Here is a 13,765-nt window from a genome sequence, read left to right as displayed (position 1 = left end):
AAACTCAGCGAATACTTGTCACACATTTATGAGCCAAATACCTTTATACACATTTAAGTGTGTACTTTTAAATGATCGGATTCAAACTGAAAACAAATATTCTCTGTTTAAGTAATTTGTATAAAACCAACAGGATGTCCAGTATCTCAAATGCTTGCTAATTATTTTTTATTTGACCACGCCCACTCACGCAAAAGTGATTCACATGCAAATCGTCCACATGGAACGCGAACGCCCTCGTTACCTCAAACACAAAACACCAAAAAACTTCACAAGTCTCTGCTTTCGTCGAGTTTGGAAGACACGTCTGAGCTTACATTGGATTTACCTCAGAAGAAGAAGAACGCGATTTGAAGACAAGAAAGATGTAAGGTAAGAAATTCTTACTTATTAGTTTATGGTATTGTTGCATAAACTTCACATTGCAGTTGAACTGTTGCTAGATATATGGTGAATATTATACTATTTAGACCCGTGTTTACTGTTAAATACTGTTTGTGGATATCTGCTCAAACATGTATAATATGGTAACCATAATGTTTAATATTTTGGAGCGCGATCGCGTTTGAATGTATCATATTTTGGAGCGCGATCGCGTTTGAATGTATCATATTTTGGAGCGTGATCCCGTTTGAATGTATCATATTTTGGAGCGCGATCGCGTTTGAATGTATCATATTTTGGAGCGCGCTGTGGGTTTGAATGTATCATATTTTGGAGCGCGCTGTGGGTTTGAATGTATCATATTTTGGAGCGCAATCCCATTTGAATGTATCATATTTTGGAGCGTGATCGCGTTTGAAAGGAAAAATGCACCAAACATTAGGCTTTATGTTTTTACTATTATCTCATTTCATATCATCATAACGAATGGAAACATTTGAAGTAACATATGATAATCAATATATTTTTCTCTAGCATTGTTACTGAAATCTTTTGGAAGATTTATAGGCTGCTATAGGTTATTGTTATTATTATTTTATGCAGAACTGCACATAGCTTATGCCTACAAGGCACAACAAACATGGTGTTCATTATAATATATATTGTTGGAAACATTTGTGTGTGTGTGTATTCTGTGATTTTTAAAAAGCAATTTTAACCAGAAAAATCTAAAATGTATTCCCAAAATTGTGCAGGCCTAGTTTCTCTTGATACCAGTTTGTTCACTTTTTTTCTTTTCTTTCAGGGACCAGATGCTCCACTGAGTCCTGCTGACTTCAACATTCACATGAGTCTCTGTATATGAACATGGTAAAGTGAAAATCAAACACCTTGGAAATGAAAGGTATGTACAATGTTTTTAGGAATGGCACAAAGGTCTCTGTCTTTGGATCATTGTTTTCAATGTGCTCTTTTGTCATTTGTTGTGTATCTTTGGATTATGTTGTGTTGTAAATAAATCCAAACAATCTAAAAGCCATTATTTTTTAAATCTCCTCATTCTTTGTGCAAGGTTGCTCTGAATGACAGGGCCTGATCGCTCCTAATAGGGCCGTTAGGGGAGTGTCTTTGTCTTTCTCAGGTGTTAAAGACTTACATATTAATGAGATGATCACACCTCTTTGCATAAGGCTTTTTCACACAAAACACGTCTTAGAAATTTTAAATCAATATATTGTCTTATCTGAATGAGCGGTCAGGGTGATTTTCACATCGTTTTGGAGCAAATATTCTAGGCTACGTGATACAATTTTCAAAAGTCTTGTGAAGAAATAATCAGTATGGGTTTCATGGCCTTATTTCAGTGACTATTTTTTTTTGTATTTTCACAAACCACGCACAAATGTCATTATCTCAAAATTACTAACTTTTGCACACATGCTGCTGATATATTATTGTAGCAGAGTTTGTGCTAAATGGCACAGTGTAATAAGACTTTAGCCATGACAATGTCACAAGTGACAGAAATAAGCACAAATGTCAGAGCATGTCAGAACACCTCCAGGACCAGAAAATAGCTCAGACCCCAGAGGGTTAAGGTTTATATTTTAGAAAGTATTTGTTTCTTTTGTTTCCTTTTCAAATTCCAGTTATATAGTTAGTTTGTATTTTTCCTAGTCATAGTTTTGCCAGTTTTTATTTTGCTTTTGTTTCTGGTTGTTATCTCTTGTTGTCTTGTCTCCAGTCTTATCTTGTGTGATGGTTCATGCCCTGCCCTGGGTCCTGTTCCGCCCTGGTCACTGACTTTCCTGGCCTGGCAGCTTGCCTGGTGCTACATCAAGTCTCATCACCAACTGTCAAGCCTCTGGTTTCCTGAGCTGCTGGAAAACTTGTTTCTATCATTGGCCATCACACTTTGCAGTCTCTACTCCGACCAGCCAATTATCCTATTCTGTATCCTGCCCTACTGTTTGGCCTGACACTACTCGATTACCTTCTTGTGCCTTGTCTACTGTCCTGTCAATACATTTTCTATGCTCATTTCTACGTTTGGGCTCTCTCTCGTTCAGAAATCCTTCGACTCCACCAGACACACTCTGCCTTTTGACTCTACCAGGTTCCACTGTCCCATCGGCTCCTCCTTTGTCAGTCGTCACAACACCTCCGCCACAGACTTGCGGATCTTCTGCTACGCTCCATTACTCCACCCATACGGTTCCTTCCCTTCGGGTACGCCTCGGTCCTCCATCACACTGGCTACACCTCAGACACTCGTCTCCGCAGCACTGCCTAGGCCTCCTGTTGCGCCCTGGGATCCTTCATCGGTTGTCCCCCAGTTGATGTCAGCCTTCACTCCACCTTGACTCCTCCCTCCCTCAACTCCGCTGTGGGCTATCGTCTCTAGGCTCTGGGTCTGTGCCTTCAGACGGATATCGTCATCACTGCCAGGGTCTCGTCGTCCGTCTGTCACCATTACTCCGCCGCCTACCATCACCATTCCTTCCAGGGTTTATACAGAGATTCTTAAATTGAATTTACTACCTTTTTACCACCTATTTTACTACCATCACAATATTTTTACTACCAACACGGCTATTTTTTTTCAAAACGCTATTAATCCATCCAGATTCTTTTTCAAAACGCTATAAATCCATCCATATTGTTTTTCAAAACGCTATAAATCCATCCATATTTTTTTCCAAAACGCTATAAATCCATCCAGATTTTTTTCCAAAACGCTATTAATCCATCCAGATTTTTTTCCAAAAGTTATAAATCCATATTTTTTCCCCCAAAATTGTCTTTTTAAAAAGCATTTTGTCTTTTATTTCGTGTTTGCATTTGAGGAAAAAAACATGTTATGTAGCCTAACCGTTCGTTCTCCATTAAGGATGCTTTTAAAACTTTCACAGAGACATCAAACAGAAAACACAAAGCCTCTCTTTGAAACGAATTTCGTTTTGTATTAATTTTATCTTAATTTTAATCCATGTTTCATTATTTTGTATAATCACAACACGTTCAGACATGAACCGAAACTCAGCGTATAGGTAGCCTAGGCTACTCGCCTCACAGACCTAAACAAATTAGAAATATCCTATATCTATTATCTACAGAAAGCTTAAATTTCTACTTTTAAACAGAACCATTCAAAACTAAATAAAAGTAGGCTATAGGCTAATCCGTAAGAAATGCATTTTTCTCCGGCTCGTTCACTAGCCTACTGCGAAGATCGCGAGTCAGTGTCAACTTCATCTTTGCAGCTGACACAGAAACACTTGTTTATTAATAAACAATTAACCCTCTGGGCGCCACGGTCGAGTTTACTCGACAAGATGCGGCACTGAATAAAACGGCCGATTTAGTCAAATAGGGTGTCAAATTTCGTTCGACCTCCCCTCCACTAGTTGGCAGACATGTCATACTTCATCCCCGACTCAAAAAAAAGTCATGCTTCTATACAAAATATTCGAGCTAGAGCGCATTGAATCAGTGCGAACAAAAGCGGAGCTAGTGTGCGAGTGAGCCATTTTATCAGAGCAATATTGTCAACGTCAGCGAGTATTTGCATTAGATTATTATTATTATTATTATCTAATGGCATCAATAAAGCTTACCCGCAATGAAGTGTTGGGTCTTCTATTCGCGGATCCTGATTCTGAAGGGGAATAACGTTATCTGCCTTCAGAAAATGACGGTGATTCTGAAAGTGAAAGTATAGCCCTACACCAAGCACAAACGGTGAATCCTTTGCCCAATATAACGTTAGATGGTCATTTGCCCAATGTCAGTGGTGGGAACAATGTTTCCCGGGGTCGGAGTGTTCATCGCGAAGTTAGCAGGCGTGTTAGTGTTGTGGGGAACGAGGCGGCCGCGGGAGATTTTTACCGCGCTAGCCATGGTGACCGTGTGCCTCTCCGCAATCGCGGCGACAGTATTGTGGTGGAGACTTTGTCTAATGCCACTGGGTATGTTAGACGAGGTCGAAGTATTCATAGGACAGTTAGGGGGCAACGTGGAGGCAGGGTGGGGAGTCGCAATGACAATGACAGTAGTCCGAGCTGTGCACACTCGGCGCGCGCGCGAGGCAGATCTGGCCGCGCCCGCGCTGCTGCTCGTAGCAGGAGAAGAGGCGATGTGACACGGGGCAGAGGGGCTATTATGCATAGTCTATCGCAAGACCACACCATGAAACACTACAAGAAATGTCACCTGGATGAATAGGGAGTCATTATCTCTACAGCAAAAGCCCTGCAACAATTGTTTTTGTCTGCCATTTATTACACTGTTGATTTACTATCTATTTCCCTGACCATTTAGTAGTGTACAATATGTGTTCTTTTTTGTGTGTTCATGTCCTTGTGATGTGTGCGTCTTTGTCAGCTAAAAAAAAAAAAAAAAAAAAAAAAAAACATAAAAATTCTATGATCCAAGATGACCGCCACCATATGACGTCATAATATGCAAATTAGATGGGAAAATGTAATCCCTACATAAACTTTGGGTCATCCTTAATATTTCTCTAATTTACAGAAAGTCTCTATCTTTTATCACTTTTAAGATATAGCCTTTTGAAATTAAGATGTCAAAATCGAACGTTTTAGGAAAAAACCTCTGGCGCCTAAAGGGTTAAAATGTCATCATATTTTTTTTTTTACAGCGTTTAGGTGCCGTTTATATGAACGTGTCACCACTGCATGAGAGAGAGAGAGAGAGAGAGAGAGAGAGAGAGACACACACACACGCAAGGTCTCTCCCTCTCTGCCGTGCGCTCGCTACACGGTTTGCATGCGCGCTTTTGCTCGCTCGCTCGCTCTAGATTCGCAGGAGATTTTAACTAATTTCCAGGCATCATAACATTACAAAAGGCAATTGTAATATTTTTTTTATTACTATTTTGGTATGATGAACATTCACCCGCCAGTGTGGCGGATAGCCTTTTGAGATTTACTCGCCAAACGGAAAATCTAACCGCACTTGGCGCTTGGCGGGTGTTAATTTCGGACCCTGGCTGCGGGCCAATAAAAACTGGACGGGCCGAAGTTTGGACACCCATGATATAGACCCAGTTAGATGGGGCTTCGAAAATTTACTACCTCGTCAGATGACGTTTACTACTTTTTACTACTTTTTACTGGCCTTAATTTGGCATAATTTAATTTACTATCTTTTACTACCTTTTACAACCCCGCGGAAACCCTGTCCTTCGCCATCTCCAGTTACCATCCCTGCACCATCTCCACGCCCTTCTCCTAATCCTCACCAAGTCGCGAGGTCGCGCCTTCTCGAGAGGGGGCGTAATGTCACAGTTATGTTCAGTTAGTTTGTTTTCATGGACTTTCAGTTTGTTTCCATCAGTCACATGTGTTCCTTTGCTTAATTTTCCCACCACTCCTCAGTTTCCATGGACACTAATCTTCACCACAGCTGTTCATCATTTAGTTCATCACCATATGTATTTAGTTCCTCACCTTCACTTCACTTTGTGTTTGTCGGTTGATGTTTTTGTTTGCGTGTTACACACTGTTACGTTTAGAGCCAGACCGATTGATCAGTCTGCCGATTTTATCGGTGGATATGAGCCTGTCGCAGATATATCGGCATCGGCGTATATGACGATATGAACTTTTTTTTACAGAACATATAACGTTGGTAAAATGCTTGTAAATTGTGTAATTGCGTAGTTTGTCCAGCAGAGCGTGCTCTATTGTTTGCTACTGGCGACCCAGGTCACTGTAGTGACACCAGCCAACCATTTCATTTCAGTAAGGAGGTATCTTCTTCAGACACGGTGTAAAATGCGCACACATTAAATTTCACTCCACTGATAAGGTATGAAACGTGGCTAGATAGCTAATGTAGCGAACGAGTATGATAAGCTCGTTGTGAGAGTAAAAGACGGGGACATTGTTTATTTACTTTATAGCATTGTCTCGCCAGGTGACAACGTAGCATTAAAACACTATTCAACAGACTCCACTGCCGCCACCACCGCACTGGTAACTAGTTAGTAAATTACTGTTAAGACACCGCTTGACTGCTTGTCAAGACACCGGACGCGAGCGGTGCGATGCGATAAAAGACAGTAGAACCCATTATAATCAGTGATGAGGTCTACACTGGATGCGCAATGGCGGATTAAGACGTTTTGGTGTCCGTGGGTACTGAGAGTGAAAGGGTTTTACACTGGTTTTGCAGTAACATCTCTATAGCTACATGGTATTGTGAGGTTTTGAACTGAAAATAAAATTTAAAACCTCTTTCTGCAACTTTTTTGCAAAGTACACCTTGAAAGTGCAAGGCTGATGCTCTGTAGTGGATTTACACATACATGAGGGTAGCGGGGCACTTTCATTTTGATAGAAAGGACGCAAAAAATGCGAAACCGCAAAGCACACTCCCATAATGTATGGTGCATTTCCACTAGCCTAACATGGAGCAGAGCGAGCATTTTCAGTTCATATAGAAGTTTAGCTTCACGCTCACGTGCGAGCTTAAAGCTCAACTTCCATTGGAATTATTTGAAAACACTCGCTCTGCTCCGTGCCAGTGGACACGCTAGTGTAATATGGCTTATGAATGAATCGCTTGTTTTAAAAGAGAAAAGATATTTGCGTGGTGCCCCCCTGGACGTGGCGTCCCTGGGCACTTGCCCAATTGCCCATATGGTTAATCTGTCTATGTGGATGCGGCGCGACGCGAGCGACAAATCTCTGACAGTAAACTGTTGTCTCGTTCTGCTTTGTAACGGGCGCTTTGTCGCGTCCAACATAAACAGCTTTTAGCTGTTGCGATGCGAGCAAAAAGAGCCGCGTTAGGTGTAGACACGGTGTTAACCCATTCTGCCTATAACGCTACATTACAACATCAAGCAATATTCCAATAATTGATATAATTATAACACTTCATATAGGGCCATTTTGCATAATGAGTACTTTCACATTTATTACTTTTACTTTAGTGAAAGATCTGAGTACTTCTTCCACCACTGGTAAAGAAAGAAAAAAGTCATTAGTGAAGATTATGCTACCTTATTTAGAATATAATATAGAATAGAACATACAATGCAAAATAGTTTGGTTCCAGCTCAAATGTATCATTCTCATTCTATAATTCACCCTGCCTCCATTACATATCTTTGTCACATCGTTATAAGTGTTTGATAACCACATTTGAGTGATCATTGCAAAAAATGTGTGTGTGTGTGTGTGTGTGTGTGTGTATATATATATATATATATATATATATATATATATACTGTTCACGTCAACTGCCACATATTCCATCTAACTCTATGGTAGCCTGGCAAGCCAGACCTACATCAAGATGTTGGGTCTGGCAACTCACCATAGACACGGCTCACTCCGAGGGGCGGGATAAACGGCTGTCTTTCAAATTCCCTCTGCACGCAATAGGACAGCGCTTCAACCAACCAGAGCGTTTTCCCAACAGCGGAGCTAGCTGATAGATTCAACTTTTGCCATATCTGGCCGGCAAAACTACGAACACATCTTCCTTTTTTTAAGAATGACTTAAGTGCCGTTCTATGCTCTTTTCTCAAGGAAAAACCTAACTCCAAGTCCTCCAGAGTCGTGGCCAAAGCCGATTCGAAAGATGTTCGCCAGCAGCAGCCGTCATTCTTTGTTTTCAAGTGGCAGGTAACCGTCGCAACTCTGTCGTCATTATGTTAAGCCCGCCCCGCCTACTCTATACACGACGTGATTGGCCTGACCCAATTTAGGTTTTTTGCAGCTCGAAAGTCAATGGAGAGTTGCTAGACTGCCCTGGCAGTACATTTTGCTGCCGCTAGGGTGCGTCTAGATTTCTAGGCTAACTCTATGGTATTTTGGCCCAAATTCATCTGACATTAGGCTAGATGTCAGAATCTAGAATCTAACAAATTTAGACAAATGTCAACATGGATAGGTTGTGTGACATGCCCTCATCCTCAAAAAAACATTAACAGAAGTATGCAGGGTTATAGAAAATACTGCCCAGATTAAAATGAGTTTACTTTCAACAAGGATAAACATGATTTGGGTCAAGCACACTCTTTCAAAAGCATAAAACGATCAAAATTGTTCATATTGCTCGTCCAACATAGTTCCAATTGATTTAACAGACATTTTTGATTACTTTTTAATGCTGAACAATTTTGGTATGGTGTTGTATTGAGTTCATCACAACTGTAACTGTAACTGTAAATGTCTAATCTGGTACCTGAAACAAAACCATTTAAGAACCACTGTTCAACATACAGTATATCCCACTAGAAAGACAAGAAATCTCTTCTGTGCACGAGCAGGTTTGAGCGGAGCATTTCTGCAGGGAGCTGAGATTTATGGTTTATGTGACATTTAATGGGCCTTTTTTGTTCCGTTTCCACTCTCTGGCATAGCATGAGAGCTCGTGCGGAGAGGCAGCATATGGTGTTGATGTAAGAGCTTTGCCAGGTGTGGCTGAATCTGAGCTTGGCTCCAGCACACAAAGGAAGTACAGTAGATCCCACAGCCAGGCAATCAGGGCTGCCTTAATACAAACTAAACCATCAGCTTTATCTTTGTGGAATCTTCTCTAATTCATTGTCCCAGAAGGACTATAAGGTACATAATATTCATGAGATCCTGTCTAATGCAACTGTGAAATCTATAAGGATTTATCCTTAATTAGTGTTCTTTGGACATCAAGTAGAGGCCCAACATAATAAAACTCAGGCTTGGGAGGGTTACTTTAAAAATGTATTCCGTTACAGTTACAAATTACTTCATAAAAAAAGTATTCAGTAACGTAATCCAAGTACTATAGTATGAAAGTAATGTAACTGATTACTTTTGGATTACTTCAAGGTCACGTATATAAATAAAGTCAAGCAAGAAGAAATAATATTAAAAAAAAATATTAAAAAACCTTTTATTAATTAAGAATTTGGTCCAGTGTACAATATTTTCAAAATATACACAGACAAATTTATGTAACGGGCTATACAGACATCTAGTGGCTAATGTATGGTATTACAGATTATTTTGTTTTATTTTTAACAAATTTTTAACAAAAAAATTAAAACACAACATTTAAAATTTGTACACAATCTACATATTAGTTTATTTTAAAATAGGCCTACATGTTGACTAAAGCCGTGATCTTTCCTAATTTGCCTGACTGAACTTGGGGCGTCGGCAGTGGGAGTTCCCCCACGTTACCTAGACAGCGAACATCCCGTTACGTGAGAAAAGATTAAGAAAGGACATTTTGGATACTAAAAAAGCTACTCTCCAAAATAGCAGCGGAATTTCCATGAATTAAAAGCAATTTTACCCGCAGGCAGCATCGTTTCTACTAGCAGCAGTGATTCAGTCTGCTCTGAGGAGATTGTAGAAAGCTGTTATTTGCACATGCACCAGCGCGTGGCACACGTGAGTCATTACTGGCAACAGAACCAGGAACTATTTATTTAGTTTTAAATGAAACCATTGTAATCCTGAAAGTATTCCCTCTTTTTTCAAAATGTAACTATAATCTGATTACTACGTTTTTTTACGTAACTGTAACGGATTACAGTTACTGGATTTTTGTATCCTGATTACATAACGCCGTTACAAGTATTCCGTTACTCCCCAACCCTGATAAAACTAAATACAATTTTCCTTTAAAGGGTTAGTTCACCAAAACATAAAAATTCTGTCTTCATTTACTCAACCTCATGTCATTACAAAACCATGAGACTTTTGTTTATCTTCAAAAAAGAAGATATTTTTAATTAAACCTAAGAGATTTCTGTCCCTTCATTGAAAGTCCATGCAACTTTGACTCTTCAAAAAGTTCACAAAGACATTGTAAACGTAATCCATATGAATTGAGCAGTTTAATTAAAGTCTTCTGAAGAGATACGATAACTTTATATTATGAACAGATTTAATTTAAGCTTTTATTCACATAAATTGGTCAATGCACATATATTCAGCTAATTAAATAAGGTAAACGGAAGCTCAATCGTATTTCCTTGACATTTGATTCATATGGGTTATGTTTACATTGTCTTTACGAACTTTTTGAAGCGTCAAACTTTTGGTTGCTTGGTCTTTCAATGGAGGGACAGAAATCTGTCAGGTTTCTTTTTAAAAGTCTTCATTTGTTTTTAGAAGATTAACAAAAGTCTTATGGGTTAGGATTAGGAGCGACATAAGGGTGAGTAATTAATGACAGAATTTTTATTTTTGGATAAACTATCCCATTAAATTAAACATAACATTTAATTACCACATGGGCCATATATTGTATTAAATGCTGTGTATGTGAAACATGTGATGCATCTCACCTGGAAATTCCCAGCATAATCCTCCTCATGGTCACCATTGTGCCCTTCCTTCAGAGTAATAAGAGTAAAGCCTCTGAAGTATGCAGGGTTGGTTGCATACAGGGTTACTGGAAATAAATCACAATAATTATTCAACATGAACTTTCTGATTGATTTCACAGGTGACCAAAATCAATAAAACACTTACAATTATATCAGGTATCATGATACAGAATCATTAGCATTTCACAAGTGTGTTTGCCCATACAGTCTTTAGCTACTGAGGTTAAAGTTTGTTGACTTGTTCGCAGCTGAGGGGCTCAAGAAAGCTGTTTCAACTTGAGCTCTGGTGTGAAGGGATGCTGAAACAGCTGATGCCAGAGCAAGGTGTGTGCTGCGTATCTGGCAGTTTATTGAAAGATTAGATGGGTTCTCTCCTCACGAACTTCACTTCTTAGTAAAAAACAACAACTCCAACAACTTGTATTTCCAATACTTTTTCTTCTTTCTATACTTTATGCTCAAATGTTTATTATCTACAAAATCTTTCAAACATATATTGAAACACACATAAACAGATCCTTGGTCGATGCAGCGGTACAAATGGTTAGACAAATTATAACACTTTGATTTGCATAGTCAAATTATACATGAAACTATGTATATGGACTACTGATCTATGATTAAATAATGTTTGATAATGACCTATTAGTAAAAGTTTGTGTAATGTATAATAAAATCCTTTTATTTTGGTGTAGGTAAAAAGATACACAAGTTTAGTGTATTTTAAACCTGACATTATCTGCAGTATTCCTATCCTGTCTCAAAACCTTGTACACTAGACTACCTAATTAGACAGAATTTTGATACCAGGTGCATACAACAATTTACAGTCTCGTATGGGAGAGCAGCTGACAAGGCCTTTTTTAAAAGAAATATGACAACACTGCCTATTTAAGGTGCAGTAAGCGGTTTTTCAAAAATGCTGTTGAAAAGTTGGTCGGACTGAGCACCACAACAAATGTGTAGCCAATAAGCATTAGGGCGCATATGATGGTGGAGGACAGAGAGTGAGCAAGAGGGAGATTTAAAGAAAGACTGTTGAAAGAAAGATGATAGACAATCCAAAAGAGAAAATCTCAGAGGAATATCACTGGAAAAAGAAGGGTTATGATCAGGCAACAGCTTTAGGACCCGCTTTAATATTAGAAAAGCTTTCCAGCGCTGGAGAGACCTACACGGAAAGTCATGAAAACGGACGCAGAGGTTGCGTTGTTTCTGCTCCGTACATAAGTAACATTGGTTTTGCGGTTTCACAGAAACAAGAAATGTCAGTTGTTGTAATGTTAGCCATAGTTACAGGACAGTTTTGAGTATCATTGTTTGTCTGGAGCTGCTGTGCTGCTGGCGACTAACAATCAACTGTTGCTTACTCTTGTGTACTCTGTTCATTTGTTTGTGCTTCCTTGTTGTTCGTTCATCATCTTTACTTTCTTTTTCATGAAGCACTATTTTTCTTAGCTTCTGCTATGATAAATACATCCACTCTTGCATTGTGTGTGTAACGGAGGCCAGCTAGTAACAGTAGACTAGAGAATGCTGTGTTTAGCGTCCTTGTTGGCGCAATCGAGACCAGCTCGGCAGAGCTGCCAGGTCTGTGCATCAAAAGTAGCCCAATGGCCAGTCAAAACTAGCCCATAAACAGCCAAATGCTATTTTCTCCATCGGGGAGCCAAATTCTGCACTATATCTGTATATCTTGGGGTGTTTTGGGGGTGTTGGAGTGCCGAAATCGTACTTAAGGGGGTGGAAATAAACCAGCAGAAAAAAAGATTACCCACGGCAACAACTTAAATGTAGCCCAATTCCGTGGGAAAATAGCGGACTTGGCAACACAGCAGCTTGGAGCAAGGCTGTTATGTGCGGGCTGTAAAGTGTTTGTGAATTTTGGAGGCAGAGAAATGAAGAGAGGGGGTGTATTTGTTTGGGTTGATTTCAAATATCAACAGTGTTCAACAACAATTCTGGGCGATCACTTAGGCTACTGCACCTTTAAATCAAGCCATCTTTTATGACATCTGTATTTAAAAGTTATATAAGAGCTTTCAGCAGCACTTAAAATGAACAATTTATAAAACCACAAAAACAGAATGGTTAATTACAAGAGAACAGACAATAGTTAATAAATTAAATTAAAATTAACTAACGTGCCCTGGTATAAATATAACAACGTGCATTGACCTGACACTGATTAAATCACTATCCTGAAAACAATTAAAATCTAATAACATTCTTGCTGAATGCTAATGTGGTGGTGTAATTACTGTTTATCCAACAGCTACTGTGTCTATAAAAAATATAAGCTAGTTTTTGAGACACAAAACAAATCTCCAGCGCGCGCACTGTGAGGCGTCTCTGGCACTAACAACAACTGAAATAGTGATATGTACCTCGATAAGTGCTGCCGGGATGATAATGCTCCGGGTCTCCTTCCACTCGCAGTCTGAACTCATTGAAGCCCTCTCTCCTGCCCCCAGCTCCGTGCGGCTGAGCCCGCGTTATCCAGCTGCAGTAGCCGTCAGATGTAGCCGCTCTGTCCGCTGGCTCCTCGGGCACACTCGCACACACGCAGCCGGTGAGCAGCAGCAGGACACCGGCTCTCCACATCTCCGATCGATTCACTTTAATTTTACCAATACGCATTTACAAGCGTGTGTCTAGAGTGTTTAACTCTAGTGGAAAGTAAACTTACTGTAATAACAGTCTCCCATATACGCAGTTGCTGATCTATCCGCCTTCACCGTGTTATTTTGCCATCCTGGACTGAAGAGAGAAAGAGAGATGAAGAATCGCCCGCCTGTACCGAGTGGCACACTCTGAGTGGACCGACTCAAGTGCTGCTGCTGTCTCTCAGTGACAGCTGAATGGATTCAGCCACACAAACTTCAAACAAAGACCACATGCTCAGAGCAGAGAGAGAGCATCTGTGTTCAGATATTTTAAAGATCGTCACAATTTTTTCCAAGTGATTCTCCTCGACGAATTTATACGTAGTCCTTAATTATAAATGCAGGTTGTTTTTGTTTT

At 39.7% G+C, this 13,765-nt stretch overlaps 2 protein-coding genes across 2 annotated transcripts in view; both read right to left on the bottom strand.

The window, feature by feature from the left end:
• Positions 1-13,755, bottom strand: part of spon1a (spondin 1a) — a 294,770-nt gene extending 281,015 nt beyond the window's left edge. Inside the window, exons 1-2 of the mRNA XM_082182938.1 lie at positions 13,129-13,755; positions 10,700-10,806 (exon numbers count right to left, since the gene is read on the bottom strand). Of these exons, the coding sequence (XP_082039064.1) occupies positions 10,700-10,806; positions 13,129-13,381 (360 nt within the window). The 5' untranslated portion in view covers positions 13,382-13,755. The remainder of the gene's footprint in view (positions 1-10,699; positions 10,807-13,128) is intronic.
• The window catches only part of LOC309508430 (uncharacterized protein), a 240,330-nt gene that overhangs the window by 181,130 nt on the left and 45,435 nt on the right, over positions 1-13,765 (bottom strand). The window lies entirely within an intron of this gene.

Source organism: Leuciscus leuciscus (assembly GCF_965113295.1).
Source record: "Leuciscus leuciscus genome assembly, chromosome: 10".
NCBI lineage: Eukaryota > Metazoa > Chordata > Actinopteri > Cypriniformes > Leuciscidae > Leuciscus > Leuciscus leuciscus.
This window is presented reverse-complemented; position numbering and strand designations above follow the sequence as displayed.